This window comes from Heterodontus francisci, chromosome 4 (assembly GCF_036365525.1).
Source record: "Heterodontus francisci isolate sHetFra1 chromosome 4, sHetFra1.hap1, whole genome shotgun sequence".
Classification (NCBI taxonomy): domain Eukaryota; kingdom Metazoa; phylum Chordata; class Chondrichthyes; order Heterodontiformes; family Heterodontidae; genus Heterodontus; species Heterodontus francisci.
The window spans coordinates 167356540-167373338 of NC_090374.1; the positions used below are offsets into that span (position 1 = coordinate 167356540).

General features: G+C 43.9%; 1 protein-coding gene across 1 annotated transcript in view; it reads right to left on the minus strand.

The window, feature by feature from the left end:
- LOC137368744 (ADAMTS-like protein 1) overlaps positions 1–16799 on the minus strand; it is an 852599-nt gene that overhangs the window by 32272 nt on the left and 803528 nt on the right. Inside the window, exons 23-25 of the mRNA XM_068028933.1 lie at positions 8071–8253; positions 7021–7155; positions 1644–1856 (exon numbers count right to left, since the gene is read on the minus strand). Coding sequence (XP_067885034.1) covers positions 1644–1856; positions 7021–7155; positions 8071–8253 — 531 coding nt within the window. The remainder of the gene's footprint in view (positions 1–1643; positions 1857–7020; positions 7156–8070; positions 8254–16799) is intronic.

Genomic DNA, 16799 nt, shown 5'->3' on the forward strand with positions numbered 1-16799 from the left:
GCATCATGGGTCATGACGGGCTGCTCCCCCAAGTATTTTACGGGCCTCCCCACCATGATCCATGACGCCGAGGGGCTGGTAAAATCCAGTCCTAGGTGTCAGTCATGACTTAGTGAGCACATAATCCAGGCTGGCATTCCAGTGCACGACAGAGGGAGTACTGCATTGTCGGAGGTGCTATCTTTCAGATAAGCTGTTAAACCAAGGTCCTGTCTACCCTCGGAGGTGGATGTGAAAGATCACAAGACACAATTGGATAACTAGGGGAGTTCTCTCTGGTGTCTTAGCCAATATTTACTTCTCAACCAGTATCACAGATTGTTTAGTCATTATCACATTATTGTTTATGGGATCTTGCTGTGTCCAAATTGACTGCTGCATTTCCTACTTTACAACAGTGACAACACTTCAATATGTACTTACATTGTATTTACAGAACATAAACAGGCCACTCGGCCCAACAGGTCCATGTGGTGCTTATGGTCCACATGAGTCTCCTCCCACCGTATTTCATTTCACCCCATCAACATAACCTGTTTCTTTCTCCCTCATGTACCTATCCAGCTTCCCCTTAAATGCATCTGTGCTACTCGCTTCAAACACTGCCTGTTGTAGCAAGTTCTAAATCTAACCACTCTCTGGGTAAAGAAGTTTCTCCTGAATTCCCTATTGGATTTACTAGTGATTATCTTATATTGATGATCCCTAATTCTGGTCTCCACCACATGTGAAAATATCTTCTCTACATCTACCCTATCACGATTTCATAGTCTTAAAGACCTCTGTCAGGTCACTCCTCAGTCTTCTCTTTTCTAGAGAAAGAGCCCCAGCCTGTTCAATCTTTCCTGATAGGTATAATCTCTCAGTTCTAGTATTCTACTAGTAAATCTTTAGGGTTCTTTAGGGTTTGTATCCCCTTCAGTACCTCTATATCTTTTTATGATATGGAGACCAGAACTATTCACAGTACTCCAAATGTGATCTAACCAAGGTTCTATACATAAATTCTCTGTTTTTCAATTCTATTCGTCCAGAAATGACCTTATTAACCTGTGTCGCTACTTTGAGTGATTTGTTTTTCTGTACCCCGAGATCCTTCTGCTCCTCTATCCCATTTAGACATTTATTTTCGAAGGAATATATGGCCTCCTTATTCATCCTATAAAAATGTATTACCTCATACTTATCTATATTGAGGTTAATTGGCTGTAAAGCACTTTGTGATGTTCTAAGGTCATGAAAGGTGCTATATAAATGCAGGTTTCTCTTTTTTCTTTAACAAATTACTCATTTATTTTATCATTTCACACAGTTGAATCTGGAAAAATAAGTTAAAGACGATATGATTATGTCATAATAGACCTCTGCTCTTTGATTTGCAAGTAATTTGCAAGTCATTGCTTGATCATTACTGCTTGCTCACACCTTTCCCCATCACAACATACCCCATCTAGTGGATACATGAGTATGAAAAGACAACACTTTCCTATTTTCTAAAATTTTTACAGTCTTTCATAATGGTTTCACAAAGAAGAGATGGAACTAATTACAGGGGTTTGAAGGGAATGTGCTGGGAATCCAACTCTTACCTGTCCAGTATTAACAACTTCTTATGTCACTAACATTTTATATAAGAAACATACCTGCTACCTCCAGTGCAACCTTTTGTGTGAGAGTGCCAGCTTCATTCCGAGCTATACAGCTGTAAATGCCTTGATGTCCCTTTGTGATGGTTGGGATTTGAAGGATCTGTTGTGAAGCTAGTATTTGAAGCTTCTGTCCTAACCCTGTGCTTATGACTTTGCCATTATACAACCAGCTGATTCTGGGTTTTGGATAGCCTTTAACAGGACAGCCTAAAATGGGAAATGAAAATTATTATTGGAACTAGTAGTTTGCAATGTACCAAATTTTCTATCATCCAATTGTGTCCCAATCTCCTTTATTCCCATTCCTATGTAGTATAGTGGTCTCTTACATATATGAACTGATTAATATGAACATGGAGGTAGTAATAAAGTAAAGACAAAGACTGAGTGAGACAGATCACTCTGTATCATTGATATGTTCTGTGCAATGATATTCGCCCGTTCTTCGGCTATCAGTGTGCTCTTCTTATCCTTGTAGTTTTGGAGCGTAGTTGAATAAAGTAGTCCAAGAATTTTCTAATACTATACCTTTTGACAGTGTTGTCATTTATTCTATTCGCGTCCAAATCTGAGTAACGATTAACCAAGTTACAGCAGCCAATCAAAATCCTTCATTCCCAAAAATTGTTACTTTAACAAATGTTATAATAGGACGCAAAGTAGACCGGTACTCCAGAGCAATCGAAATGTACCTTTTACCAATGTACTGTTGCTATTCCATGTCATGTACTGATAAAACCTTCCATCTGCAGAAATGTCCAAAACTTTGGTAGGAAACTGAATTTACCTTTTAAGAGATTCAAAAGTTCCAATAGGAGCTACAATTTGATATCTAAACACAGTATTATTTTTGTAACCTATAAGAATTTAGAAGGCTGGATGTACACACTATCCTTTCACTACCAGAACAAGGTATCAACATAGGAATTTGAGAAAGCATGGAATGAGAAAAAGCCATTCAGATTAATCAGTGCTGAACTCACCAGTAAGCTGATGCCCCACAAACAGAGCTTACAGAGACATACGGTTGTCAGAGGAAGGTGTCCACATATGTTACTGGTGCGTCAGTCACTCATACTTGAAAACTATTCATCACATCATGCCGGAGCCTTACTGCCGGAGCCTTACTGATGTGATGACAGAGCTCAATTTCAGGATTCTCTGGGAGTTACCCAGAATGGAATGTGACTCTCCCAGGCACAGCCACTGGCAAGCTGAAAGTACAGTTCACATTTTTTGGTGCACAACTGTACTGTCAGTGGATAGGCCACACTAGTAGGATGTGCCAGTAGGTCATGCCAGTATTTGCACCTGTGTACTTTTGCTGCCTGCTTACCAGTGGCTCCTGGTTTACAGAACTTCTCGCAAAATAGCTGCTGCTGCAAAACCACAAGCAAATATATTCAACTCAGGGGAGCTGACCTTTAAAAGGTTCATGTAATAATCTTTGCAGGCATCACTTGTTCGGATGTCATGTGATCAGAGGTCACATGATCAACCCATCAGGCATGTCTCCAACCAAAGCTGGTGCCACCTCGGACTGGTTACTATTTACTGCCCTAAGTTATGCTCTAGTTAACTTAGTTTAATTCAAATCAAATCCAAAGTCACTTGAAATTACTAAAGCATGCATTATGAGAATACCCTCCATCGTGTTGTGTGGCACTACCACTGTGCTAAATGGGAGAGATTTCAAACAGATCTAGCAATGCAAAACTGAGCATCCATGAGGTGCTGTGGACCATCTGCAGCAGCAGAATTGTACTCAACTACAATCTGTAACCTCATGGCCCAGCATATCCCTCACTCTACCATTACCATCAAGCTGGCGGATCAACACTGGTTTAATGAAGAGTGCAGGAGGGCATGCCAGGAGCAGCACCAGGCATACCTCAAAATGAGGTGTTAACCTGGTGAAGCTGCAACCCAGGACTACTTGCATGCCAAACAGCGTAAACAGCACTCGATAGACAGAGCTAAGCGATCCCACAACCAACGGATCAGGTCTAAGCTCTGCAGTCCTGCCACATCCAGTCGTGAATGGTGATGGACAATTAAACATCTAACTGGAGGAGGTGGCTCTACAATAACCCCATCCTCAATGACAAGGGAGTCCAGCACATCAGTGCAAAAGATAAGGCTGAAGCATTTGCAACAATCTTCAGTCAGAAATGCAGAGTGGATGATCCATCTTGGCCTCCTCCTGAAGTCCCCGGCATCACAGATGTCAGTCTTCAGCCAATTCTATTCACTCTGCATGATATCAAGAAACAACTGAAGGCAACATTCCGACAATAGTACTGAAGACCTGTGCTCTAGAACTTCTGCACCCCTAGCCAAGCTGTTCTAGTACAGCTACAACACTGGCATCTACCCAGCAAAGTGGAAAATTGCCCAGGTATGTCCTGTGCACAAAAAGCAGGACAAATCTAACCCGGCCAATTACCACCCCATCAGCCTACTCTCAATCATCAGTAAAGTGATGGAAGGTGTCATCTACAATGCTATCAAATGGCACTTGCTTAGCAATAACCTGCTCAGTGACGCTCAGTTTGGGTTCCACCAGGTCCACTCAGCTCCTGACCTCATTACAGCCTTGGTTCAAACACGGACGAAAGAGCTGAACTCAAGAGGTGAGGTGAGAGTGACTACCCTTGACATCAAGGCAGCATTTGACTGAGTATGGCATCAAGGAGTCCTAGCAAAACTAAAGTCAATGGGAATCAGGGGGAAAACTCCGCTGGTTGGAGTCATACCTAGTGCAAAGGAAGATGGTTGTGGTTGTTGGAGGTCAATCATCTGAGCTCTAGGACATCACTGCAGGAGTTCCTCAGGGTAGTGTCCTAGGTCCAACCATCTTCAGCTGCTTCATCAATGACTTTCCTTCAATCATAAGGTCAGATGAGGTCCCTTGCTGTTTGTAGTGTACATTGATGATTTAGACATGAATATAGGAGGTATGATCAGTAAGTTCGCAGATGGCATGAAAATTGGTGGTTTCGTAAATAGTGAGGAGGAAAGCCTTAGATTACAAGACAATATAGATGGGCTGGTAAGATGGGCAGAGCTGTGGCAAATGGAATTTAATCCTGAGAAGATGCATTTTGGGAGGACTATACAATGGATGGTAGGACCCAGGATGGACAGAGGGTCAGAGGAACCTTGGTGTGCTTGTCCATAGATCACTGAAGGCAGCAGCGCAGGTAGATAAGGTGGTTAGGAAAGCATATGGGATACTGGCCTTTATTAGCCAAGGCATAGAATATAAGAGCAGGGAGATTATGATGGAGCTGTATAAAATGCTAGTTAGGCCACAGCTGGAGCACTGTGTATAGTTCTGGCACCACACTATAGGAAGGATGTGATTGCACTGGAGAGGGTGCAGAGGAGATTCACCAGGATGTTGCCTGGGCTGGAGCATTTCAGCTATGAAGAGAGACTGGATAGGCTAGGGTTGTTTTCCTTAGAGCAGAGAAGGCTGAGGGGAGATATGATTGAGGTATACAAAATTATGAGGGGCATTGATAGATTAGATAGGAAGAAACATTTTCCCTCAGCGGAGGGGTCAATAACCAGGGGGCATAGATTTAAGGTAAGGGGGAGGAGTTTTATAGGGGATTTGAGGAAAAAAATTTTCACCCAGAGGGTGGTTGGGATCTGGAACGCACTGTCTGAAGAGGTGGTAGAAGCAGGAACCCTCACAACATTTAAGAAGTATTTAGATGAGCACTTGAAATGCCATAGCATACAAGGCTACGGGCCAAGTGCTGGAAAATGGGATTAGAATAGTTAGGTACTTGATGGCCGGCACGGACACAATGGGCCAAAGGGCCTGTTTTTGTGCTGTATAACTCTATGACTCAATGTGGGGATGTTCGCTGATGATTGCACAATGTTCAGCACCATTTGCAACTCTTCAGATGCTGAAGCAGTCCATGTAGTAATGCAGCAAGACCTGGACAATATCCAGGCTTGGACTGATAAGTGGCAAGTAACATTCACGCCACACAAGTGCCACCAATGACCATCTCCAGCAAGAGAGAATCTAACCATCTCCCATTGACATTCAACAGCACTACGATTGCTGAATCCCCACTATCAACATCCTGGGGGTTAACATTGACCAGAAACTGAACTGGAGTAGCCATATGAATACCGTGGCGACAAGAGCAGATCAGAGGCTGGGAATCCTGCAACGAGTAACTCGCCTTCTGACTCTCCAAAGCCTGTCCACCATCTACAAGGATGGTGATGGAATAATCTCCACTTGCCTGGATGGGTGCAGTTCCAACAACACTCAAGAAGCTTGACACCATCCAGGACAAAGCAGCCCACTGACTGACCAGGGCACTTCACTAACATTATGGGCCTCTCTCTGGGCAGCACTTGGTGATTCCCCACCCTGATTGTGCTAATGACCTGCACCCCCATAATTTGGGATGAGGTTGGCGCATTCCTGAGTTAAGTGACTTCCTCTGACTGAATGGGGACTCTGGAATGTCGGCTCCATTATTCTGACAGTTGGAAGTACCCCTTCCTCTGGGATGGAAGATTGTGTATTCAGGGCTTGAGTACGTAATCCAGGTGAACATTCCAGTATAGTACTGATGGAGGTTCTGACCTTTGAATGAGATGTTAAAGATCCTATAGTACTATTTGAATAAGAGCAAGGAGCTCTCCCAACATCCTGACTAACATGTCTCCTTCAGTCAATAGCACCCAAAAGCAGATTTGCCTGATTATACATTCCTTGGTTGTGAGATCTTGTTGGGAAAAATTGTTGGGAGTAATTGGATAGCACTTTCAAAGAACTGACATGGGTAGAATGGGTCAAATGGCCTCTTCTGTGATTTATGATTCTATGAAAATGCGTTGCCATTTTTGCCACTTAACAGTCACAATTAATTAACTACATGGAAGTACTTTGAAATATTTTGCATGATCGAAATATAAGAATTGAATTTCTAACATTTTGAAATTATATTTGTGCTACTTTTCAGCATCACAAGACAAACTTCTTTTTAAACCCATGTTCCATTAAACTTTGAATTTTCTCTGACTAGTTGCTACATCCCAAACACTTTCCAAGGTTAACAGTATTTTTAAAACATCACGTTCTGACTTTCCTCTTGTATTGGAATGATATTTTGGAAAATTCAGAGTGGTTGCCTTCACTTGCTGACTTTGATTTCAGGGCTCTGCTTCTGGTTACAGAAACAAGCCTTGCCCAGTGGTTTGATTCAGATCATTGTCTGTCTCACTACCCTCCTTCTACTTTGCCTGAACATGAATGATAATTGCTGAGCCAAGACTGTAGTGTTGGTACACATTATATAAAGAGTGACTCAATTCCATAAAATGCACCACTTACCAACCAGAACACTGCTTCCAGAACTCAACACTTCTTTAGTTCCAGGAACGGTAGCAAGTATTGTGTGAGCATCATACCCAGTAAGTGCCAACAGTAGCACCAAGTCCTGTGATTCTGGGAAGGCTCTTGGGGGATCTGAAAAATAATGAATGTTGAATAGATGGTGTTTGATTGAAAGGATGGGCGAAAATAGGATATTTAAACGGCTGGTGAGATTTAGCATGATTTGCTATCCATCACATAGGAATTTGAAAACTGCATCCGTACATGTTATATTAAGATCACAAACTCAAACAAAGATACTGTGGCACAGACTGCGGACAGCACAGACTGCAGACAGTGTTTACTCAAAAACTGATTTCCACACAACTGCACTGACAATAACTGAGAACAGCCTTTAAAAGAAGCAAGGCATCAAAGAACATGACCAACTGCTACAAAAAAAACCAAAATAAAGGGCTGAGTGTATTGCCTTTTACAATTTGCATGATTTGACCTGGTATTAATATCACATTTAAAGGACAACTTGGATGGCGGGGAGGGAGTGGAGGAAGAGAGGCAAGACGGGGGTGGGACAGAGGAGGGAGGAAGATGGGGGTTAGGGAAAGGAGAGGGAGGGGGGAAGATGCTGAGGAGGAGGGCTAGTGGTGCAGGGAAGGAGATGGGAAGGGAAGGGGCAGAGAGCAAGGGAGGTTGTGGAAGGGAGGACGGAGGAAGGGAGAGGGAGGAGAAAATGGAGGAGTGGGGATAGCGAGGTGGATTCTTGTGGAGCTCAGGAACACTTTTAAACAAAAACAAATGTTTACTTTTTGAAACAGACGTCCCGCAATTACTTTAAGGAGAGGAGTTATCAATTAAAATAAAAACATCAGACAGGAATAAGCTGATAGTGGAAAAGAAATGTTTGGAGGCAGAGAGATAATGTGGGAGAAAGCAATGACAATGCTGATTGCTGCCCACCCACGATCAGCAGTGGTCTTAATCATTAGAAATCAAGAGCGACTGGCGATTAATTAGTAATATGTGATGTGCTGAAGGCATGTTTCTTACCTTGTAATACCAGTCTTGTTGTTGCCATCACTTGGCCAAGAGCATTTGATGCATGACAAGAATATAATCCCTGGTTGGCTAAAGTGACATTGGTTATTGAGAGAGATCCATTCTGGAAAAGCTGAGCATTCGCATCAAGTGGACCCTGGTCCTTTGCCCAGGTGACTATAGGGTCAGGAACACCTACAAAACAATAAGGTCAGAAAGGATGAAAATATATATGACTTCGTTTTCAATTTTATGAAGGTTAAAAAGTAAAGACCTTATGCTCCTGACATAAATTATGGAATATGTTAAATGATCAATTTTTAAAAAATTAATTCATGGGATGTGGGCGACGCTGGCCAGGCCAGCATTTATTGCCCATCCCTAATTGCCCTTGAGAAGGTGGTGGTGAGTTGCCTTCTTGAACCGCTGCAGTCCATGTGGGGTAAGTATACCCACAGTGCTGTCAGGAAGGGAGTTCCAGGGTTTTGACCCAGCGACAGTGAAGGAATGGCGATATAGTTCCAAGTCAGGATGGTGTGTGACTTGGACAGAAAATTGCAGGTGGTGGTGTTCCCATGTATTTGCTGCCCTTGTCCTTCTAGTTGGTAGAGGTCGCGGGTTTGGAAGGTGCTGTCTAAGGAGCCTTGGTGCATTGCTGCAGTGCTTCTTGTAGATGGTACACACTGCTGCCACCATGCATCGGTGGTGGAGGGAGTGAATGTTTGTAGATGGGGTGCCAATCAAGCAGGCTGCTTTGTCCTTGATGGTGTTGAGCTTCTTGAGTATTGTTGGAGCTGCACCCATCCAGGCAAGTGGAGAGTATTTCAGCACACTCCTGACTTGTGCCTTGTAGATGGTGGACAGACTTTGGGGAGTCAGGAGGTGAGTTACTCGCCACAGGATTCCTAGCCTCTGACCTGCTCTTGTAGCCACGGTATTTATATGGCTACTCCAGTTCAGTTTCTGGTCAATGGTAGCCCCTAGGATGTTGATATTGGGGGATTCAGCGGTGGTGATGCCATTGAATGTCAAGGGGAGATGGTTAGATTCTCCCTTGTTGGAGATGGTCATTGCCTGGCACTTGTGTAGTACAAATGTTACTTGCCACTTATCAGCCCAAGCCTGGATATTGTCCAGGTCTTGCTGCATTTCTACACAGACTGCTTCAGCATCTGAGGAGTCACGAATGGTCGCAAAGCCAGCTCTAAATAGTAAATTAATCAGTTCCATCTTCTGAATTTTTCAGCTTGTATTTCCTCATGTGGCAAATAGATGATTTGCTATTACTTCTTTCTTGACCCTTCTGAGCCCATTTATCTATAAATATTTATTCCGTGCATGTGTCTGGTGCTAACATTTTGTGTTATTTTAATGATGTGGTAATTTACTACAAAGAAATTAAAAAGAAGCAGTTACTGGCCAGTCAGGTCAAATTTCTACATCTTGTGATTAGCCTACTATTCCTTTGAGCACCTTAGAATTATATTTTTCTCTGTTCTTTCATGTTTTTTACGGTCAGTATTACATAAAGCAGGGAATTTGGATTAGCAATGTGAGGCGATTCTATGCTAAATAATTTTGATGCTTTATATTCCTCTCTAACATTGGAGAATAAAGAAAATATACTGCTTAACAAGTAACTGGCCACTTTGTGATATGAGGACAGGCAGATCATACAACATCAATGACTAAATTGTTAACAGAAATTGGCATTCCAGGGAAACAAAAATATGATTTCTGCATACAAGTTACAAGTGACAATGGATAATGTTTGATTTCAATGCTTGAACTGAGAGCCTTCCATTGAATTTTAATCAGCTAAAATAATCTCCGGTAATACAGTCCTCACTTAGTCTCAGAATTAGACAACTGATTAGCTGGTATTTATAGATGATGTATTTTTAAAAATTGCAAACAAAATGTGTAAATGGCTGAAATAAGCAGACACTACACTTTGGATGACTGGTAGGTCTCCTCAATTAACATATATATATAGACCCAAAGTAACATATTGTAATTATGAATAAAGAGGACATCACATATTGCTGATCTGTTATTACTCTGATCTGCTCATAGCCCAGTAATTTGGGGGTTTAGGCAAAATTGTGGACTTGGGCAGCAAACTGCATGACATGTAATAAATGTGGAGATTCTTTTATTTAGAGATACAGCACTGAAACAGGTCCTTCGGCCCACTGAGTCTGTGCTGACCAACAACCACCCATTTATACTAACCCTACAGTAATCCCACATTCCCTACCACCTACCTACACTAGGGGCAATTTATAATGGCCAATTTACCTATCACCTGCAAGTCTTTGGCTGTGGGAGGAAACCAGAGCACCCGGTGAAAACCCACATGGTCACAGGGAGAACTTACAAACTCCGCACAGGCAGTACCCAGAATCGAACCCAGGTCCCTGGAGTTGTGAGGCTGCAGTGCTAACCACTGTGATGCCACATATTGTGGGAATAATCACTTGCCCTATTGAAGGCATACAACTATTGCTCTATTATAATTCATACAACACTCAAAGGATCAGCAGTAAAGATTTGACGAACAATTACAGTGAAAGTGTGTTTGTGTGTTATTTAGTGTTACTTGGCCATTAAATTATTATTGAAGTTTATGGAAATCGGAGGAAAACTCTCCAGTGGTTGGAGTCAGACCTAGCTCAAAGGAAGATAATTGTTGTTGTTGGAGGCCAAACATCTCAGCCCCTGGACATCGCTGCAGAAGTTCCTCAGGGCAGTGTCCTAGGCCCAGTCATCAATGACCCTTCCTCCATCATAAGGTCAGAAATGGGATGGTTTCTGATGATTGTACAGTGTTCAATCCCACTCGTAATTCCTTAGATACTGAAGCAATCCGTATCTGCATGCAGCAAGATCTGGACAACATGCAGGCTTGGGCTGATAACTAGCAAGTAAAATTCACGCCACACAAGTGCCAGGCAATGACCATCGCCAATAAGAGAGAATATAGCCAAGTTCTGATGAAAGGTCACAAACCTGAAACATTAACTTTACTTCTCTCTCCACAGATGCTGCCAGACCTGCTGAGTATTTCTAGCACTTTTTGTTTTTGTTAGAGAATGTAACCATCTCCCTTAGATATTCAACAGTTTTACCATTGCTGGATTCCCTACTATCTACATCCTGGGGGGTTACCATTGACCAGAGACTTAACTGGATGAGCCATATAAATACTGTGGCTTCAAAAGCAGGTCAGAGGCTGGGAAATCTGCAGCAAGTAACTTACCTCCTAACCCCTAAATGTCTTTCTACCATCTACAAGGCACAATTCAGGAGTGTGATGGAATACTCTCCACTTGACTAGTTGTGTGCAGCTCCATCAAGACTCAAGAGGCTTGGCACCATCCAGGACAAAGCAGCTTACTTGTGCGGCCCCCCCATCCATCACCTTAAACATTCACTCCCTCCACCAGCGGTGCACTGTGTAGAATCTACAAGATGCACTGCAACAACTCGCCAAGTCTCCTTCGGCAGCACCTTCCAAACATGCAACCTCTACGACCTAGAAGAACAAGGGCAATCATGCATAGGAACACCACCACCTGCAAGTTTCCTTCCAAGTCATGCACCATCCTGACTTGGAACTATATCGCCGTTCCTTCACTGTACCTGGGTCAAAAACCTGGAACTCCCACCCTAACAGCACTTTGGATGTACTAATGGTGTGGGGCAACTATGGGTCGATGAGCTGCTTGTTGATTTTACAATTGGTAATGGGCTAATCATAATTGATTGAATTTTAGAATTGATTGAATTTTAGAACTGATTAAATTTACAATTGATTGAATTTTACAGTAGTTAATTGGGTTAGCTGGAATAATATGGTCACAGGAACTCTGTCTTGTTTGGGTATTTGTAATGTGTAGTTCTTCTAGGGGGAAGTTTAAATATGGCTACTGTAACCATTGATTCTTTGAGAAAGATTTAGTTCGCTAAGCATTTCTCCCCTGCTTATGCTTTGACAATCCAAATTTCTCAAACTCTGGAGTGGTGTTTGAAATTTTCCACAACACCTCTATCACACAGCAGTTCAAGAAGACGGCTCACCACCACGCTGTCAAGGGCAGTTGGGGATGGGCAACGAATGCTGGCCCTGCCATGAACAAATAAAAATAAAGAAATATATTTATATATAAATACTATCACTATAAAGGGTGCTTTAAAGAAACTTTATTCCTTAACCATTTGAGAGTTTTAATAACATTTCAATACCTATAAATTAGCACTGCCCAGGATTACATATTTCCCACTTCTAATTTATATACTATTTACCTTTGCAACTATAAAGTTGATATCCAAAAGTAACAATGGACACAGTTGGAGAGCTGAAAGGGTTAAGTTCCACTAGTTATAATAGTTATTGTATACTTGTACAAATAAAAAAATAAGTTCGAGCCATTTTGAAAAACCATCTTGATTTATTGTTCCGAAAATGCCTCTGTGTTTTGTTAAATACAGAGTCAGAGTCATAGAGGCAAGCAGTTATACAGCACAGAAGCAGGCCCTTCGGCCCATCATGTCTGTGCCGGCCATACAGCACCCAACTATTCTAATCCCATATTCCTGCACTTGGCCCGTAGCCCTGTATGCTATGGCGTTTCAAGTGCTCATCTAAATACTTCTTAAATGTTTTGTGGGTTCCTGCCTCTACCACCTCTTCAGACAGTGCGTTCCAGATTCCAACCACCCTCTGGATGAAAAAATGTTTCCTCAAATCTCCTCTAAACGTCCTGCCCCTTACCCTAAATCTATGCCCCCTGGTTCTTGACCCCTCTGCCAAGGGAAAAAGTTTTCTCCTATCTTACCGATCAATGCCCCTCATAATCTTGTATACCTTAATCGGGTAGGCAGTGGCGTATTATCACTGGACTAGTAACCCAGAGACCCAGGGTATTTCTCTGGGGACATGGGTTCGAATCCCACCACAGCAGAAGGTGGAATTTGAATTTAATTAATAAATCTGGAATTAAAAGCTAGTCTAATGATGGCCATGAAACTATTGTCGATTGTTGTAAAAACCCATCTGGTTCACTAATGTCCTTTAGGGAAGGAAATCTGCTGTCCTTACCTGGTCTGGCCTAAATGTGACTCCAGACCCACAGCAATGTGGTTAACTCTTACATGCCCTCTGAAATGGCCTAGCAAGCCACTCAGTTGTACCTAACCGCTACAAAGTCAATAAAAAGGAATGAAACCGGACGGACCACCAGGCATCGACCTAGGCACCGGAAATGACAATGGCAAACACAGCTCTGTCGACCCTGCAAAGTCCTCTTTACTAACATCTGGGGGCTTGTGCCAAAGTTGGGAGAGCTGTCCTACAGACTAGTCAAGCAACAGCCTGACATAGTCATATTCACGGAATCTTACCTTACAGACAATGTTCCAGACACTGCCATCACCATCCCCGGTTATGTCCTGTCCCGCCGGCAGGACAGACCCACCAGAGGTGGTGGCACAGTGGTATACAGTAGGGAGGGAGTTGCCCCGGGAGTCCTCAACATCGGACCCCATGAAGTCTTATGGCATCAGGTCAAACATGGGCAAGGTAACCTCCTACTAATTACCACCTACTGCCCTCCCTCAGCTGATGACTCAGTACTCCTCCATGTTGAACACCACTTGGAGGAAGCACTGAGGGTGGCAAGGGCACAAAATGTACTCTGGGTGGGGGACTTCAATGTCCATCACCAAGAGTGGCTCGGTAGCACTACTACTGACTGAGCTGGCCGAGTCCTAAAGGACATAGCTGCTAGACTGGGTTTGCGGCAGGTGGTGAGGGAAAAACATACTTGACCTGGTCCTCACCAATCTGCCTGCCGCAGATGCTTCTGTCCATGACAGTATTGGTAGGAGTGACCACCGCACAGTCCTTGTGGAGACGAAGTCTCGCCTTCACATTGAGGATACCGTCCATCGTGTTGTGTGGCACTATCACCGTGCTCAATGGGATAGATTTCGAACAGATCTAGCAATGCAAAACTGGGCATCCATGAGGCGCTGTGGGCCATCAGCAGCAGCAGAATTGTACTCAACCACAATCTGTAACCTCATGGCCCGGCATATACCCCACTCTACCATTACCATCAAGCCAGGAGACCAACCCTGGTTCAATGAAGAGTGCAGGAGGGCATGCCAGGAGCAGCACCAGCATACCTCAAAATGAGGTGCCAACCTGGTGAAGCTAAAACCCAGGACTACTTGCATGCCAAACTGTGTAAACAGAATGCGATAGACAGAGCTAAGCGATCCCATAACCAACGGATCAGATCTAAGCTCTGCAGTCCTGCCACATCCAGCCATGAATGGTGGTGGACAATTAAACAATTAATTGGAGGAGGTAGCTCCACAAATATCCCCATCCTCAATGATGGGGGAGCCCAGCACATCAGTGCAAAAGATAAGGCTGAAGCATTTGCAACAATCTTCAGCCAGAAGTGCCGAGTTGATGATCCATCTCGGCCTCCTCCTGAAGTCCCCAACATCACAGATGCCAGACTTCAGCCAATTCGATTCACTTTGCGTGATATCAAGAAATGACTGAAGGCACTGGATAATGCAAAAGCTATGGGCCCTGACAATATTCCAACAATAGTACTGAAGACGTGTGCTCCAGAACTGGCCGTGCCCCTAGCCAAGCTACTCCAGTACAGCTACAACATTGGCATCTACCCTGCAATGTGGAAAATTGCCCAGGTATGTCCTGTACACAAAAAGCAGGACAAGTCCAACCCGGCCAATGGCCGCCCCATCAGTCTACTCTCAATCATCAGTAAAGTGATGGAAGGTGTCATCAACAGTGCCATCAAGCGGCACTTGCTTAGCAATAACCTGCTCAGTTTGGGTTCCGCCAGGGCCACTCAGCTCCTGACCTCATTACAGCCTTGGTTCAAACATGGACAAAAGAGCTGAACTCAAGAGGTGAGGTGAGAGTGACTGGCCTTGACATCAAGGCAGCATTTGACCGAGTATGCATCAAGGAGCCCTAGCAAAACTGAGGTCAATGGGAATCAGGGCAAAAACCCTCCACTGGCTGGAGTCATACCTAGCACAAAAGAAGATGGTTGTGGTTGCTGGAGGTCAATCATCTGAGCTCCAGGACATCACTGCAGGAGTTCCTCAGGGTAGTGTGCTAGGCCCAACCATCTTCAGCTGCTTCATCAATGACCTTCCTTCAATCATAAGGTCAGAAGTGGGGATGTTCGCTGATGATTGCACAATGTTCAGCACCATTCGTGACTCCTCAGATACTGAAACAGTCCGTGTAGAAATGCAGCAAGACCTGGACAACATCCAGGCTTGGGCTGAAAAGTGGCAAGTAACATTCGCGCCACACACGTGCCAGGCAATGACCATCTCCAACAAGAGAGAATCTAACCATCTCCCCTTGACATTCAATGGCATTACCATTGCTGAATCCCCCACTATCAACATCCTAGGGGCTACCATTGACCAGAAACTGAATAGGAGTAGCCATATAAATACCGTGGCGACAAGAGCAGGTCAGAGGCTAGGAATCCTGAGGCGAGTAACTCACCTCCTGACTCCCCAAAGCCTGTCCACCACCTACAAGGCACAAGTCAGGAGTGTGATGGAATACTCTCCACTTGCCTGGATGGGTGCAGCTCCAACAATACTCAAGAAGCTCAACACCATCCAGGACAAAGCAGCCTGCTAGATTGGCACCCCATCTACAAACATTCACTCCCTCCACCACCGACACACAGTGGCAGCAGTGTGTACCATCTACAAGATGCACTGCAGCAATGCACCAAGGCTCCTTAGACAGCACCTTCCAAACCCGTGACCTCTACCAACTAGAAGGACAAGGGCAGCAAATACCTGCAAATACACCGCCTGCAAGTTCCCCTCCAAGTCACACACCATCCTGACTTGGAACTATATCGCCGTTCCTTCACTGTCACTGGGTCAAAATCCTGGAACTCCCTTCCTAACAGCACTGTGGGTGTACCTACCCCACATGAACTACAGCAGTTCAAGAAGGCAGCTCACCACCACCTTCTCAAGGGCAATTAGGGATGGGCAATAAATGCTGGCCTAGCCAGCGACGTCCACATCACATAAATGAATTAAAAAAAAATACTCCCCCTCAGCCTTCTCTGCCCCAAGGAAAACGACCCTAGCCTTTTCAGTCTCTCTTCACAGCTGAAATGCTCCAGCCCAGGCAACGTCCTGGTGAATCTCCTCTGCACCCTCTCCAGTGCAATCACATCCTTTCTATAGTGTGGTGCCCAGAACTGTACACAGTACTCCAGTTGTGGCCTAACTAGCGTTTTATAGAGCTCCATCATAACCTCCCTGCTCTTATATTCTATGCCTCGGCTAATAAAGGCAAGTATCCCATATGCCTTCCTAACCACCTTATCTACCTGTGCTGCTGCCTTCAGTGATCTATGGACAAGTACACCAAGGTCCTTCTGACTTTCTGTACTTCATAAGGTCCTACAATGCATTGTGTATTCCCTTGCTTTGTTAGTCCTCCCAAAATGCATTACCTCACACTTTTCAGGATTAAATTCCATTTGCCACTGCTTCGCCCATCTCACCAACCCATCTATATCTCCCTGTAATCTAAGGATTTTCTCCACACTATTTACAACGCCACCAATTTTTGTGTCATCTGCGAACCTACTGATCATACCTCCTATATTCACATCGAAATCATTAATGTACACTACAAACAG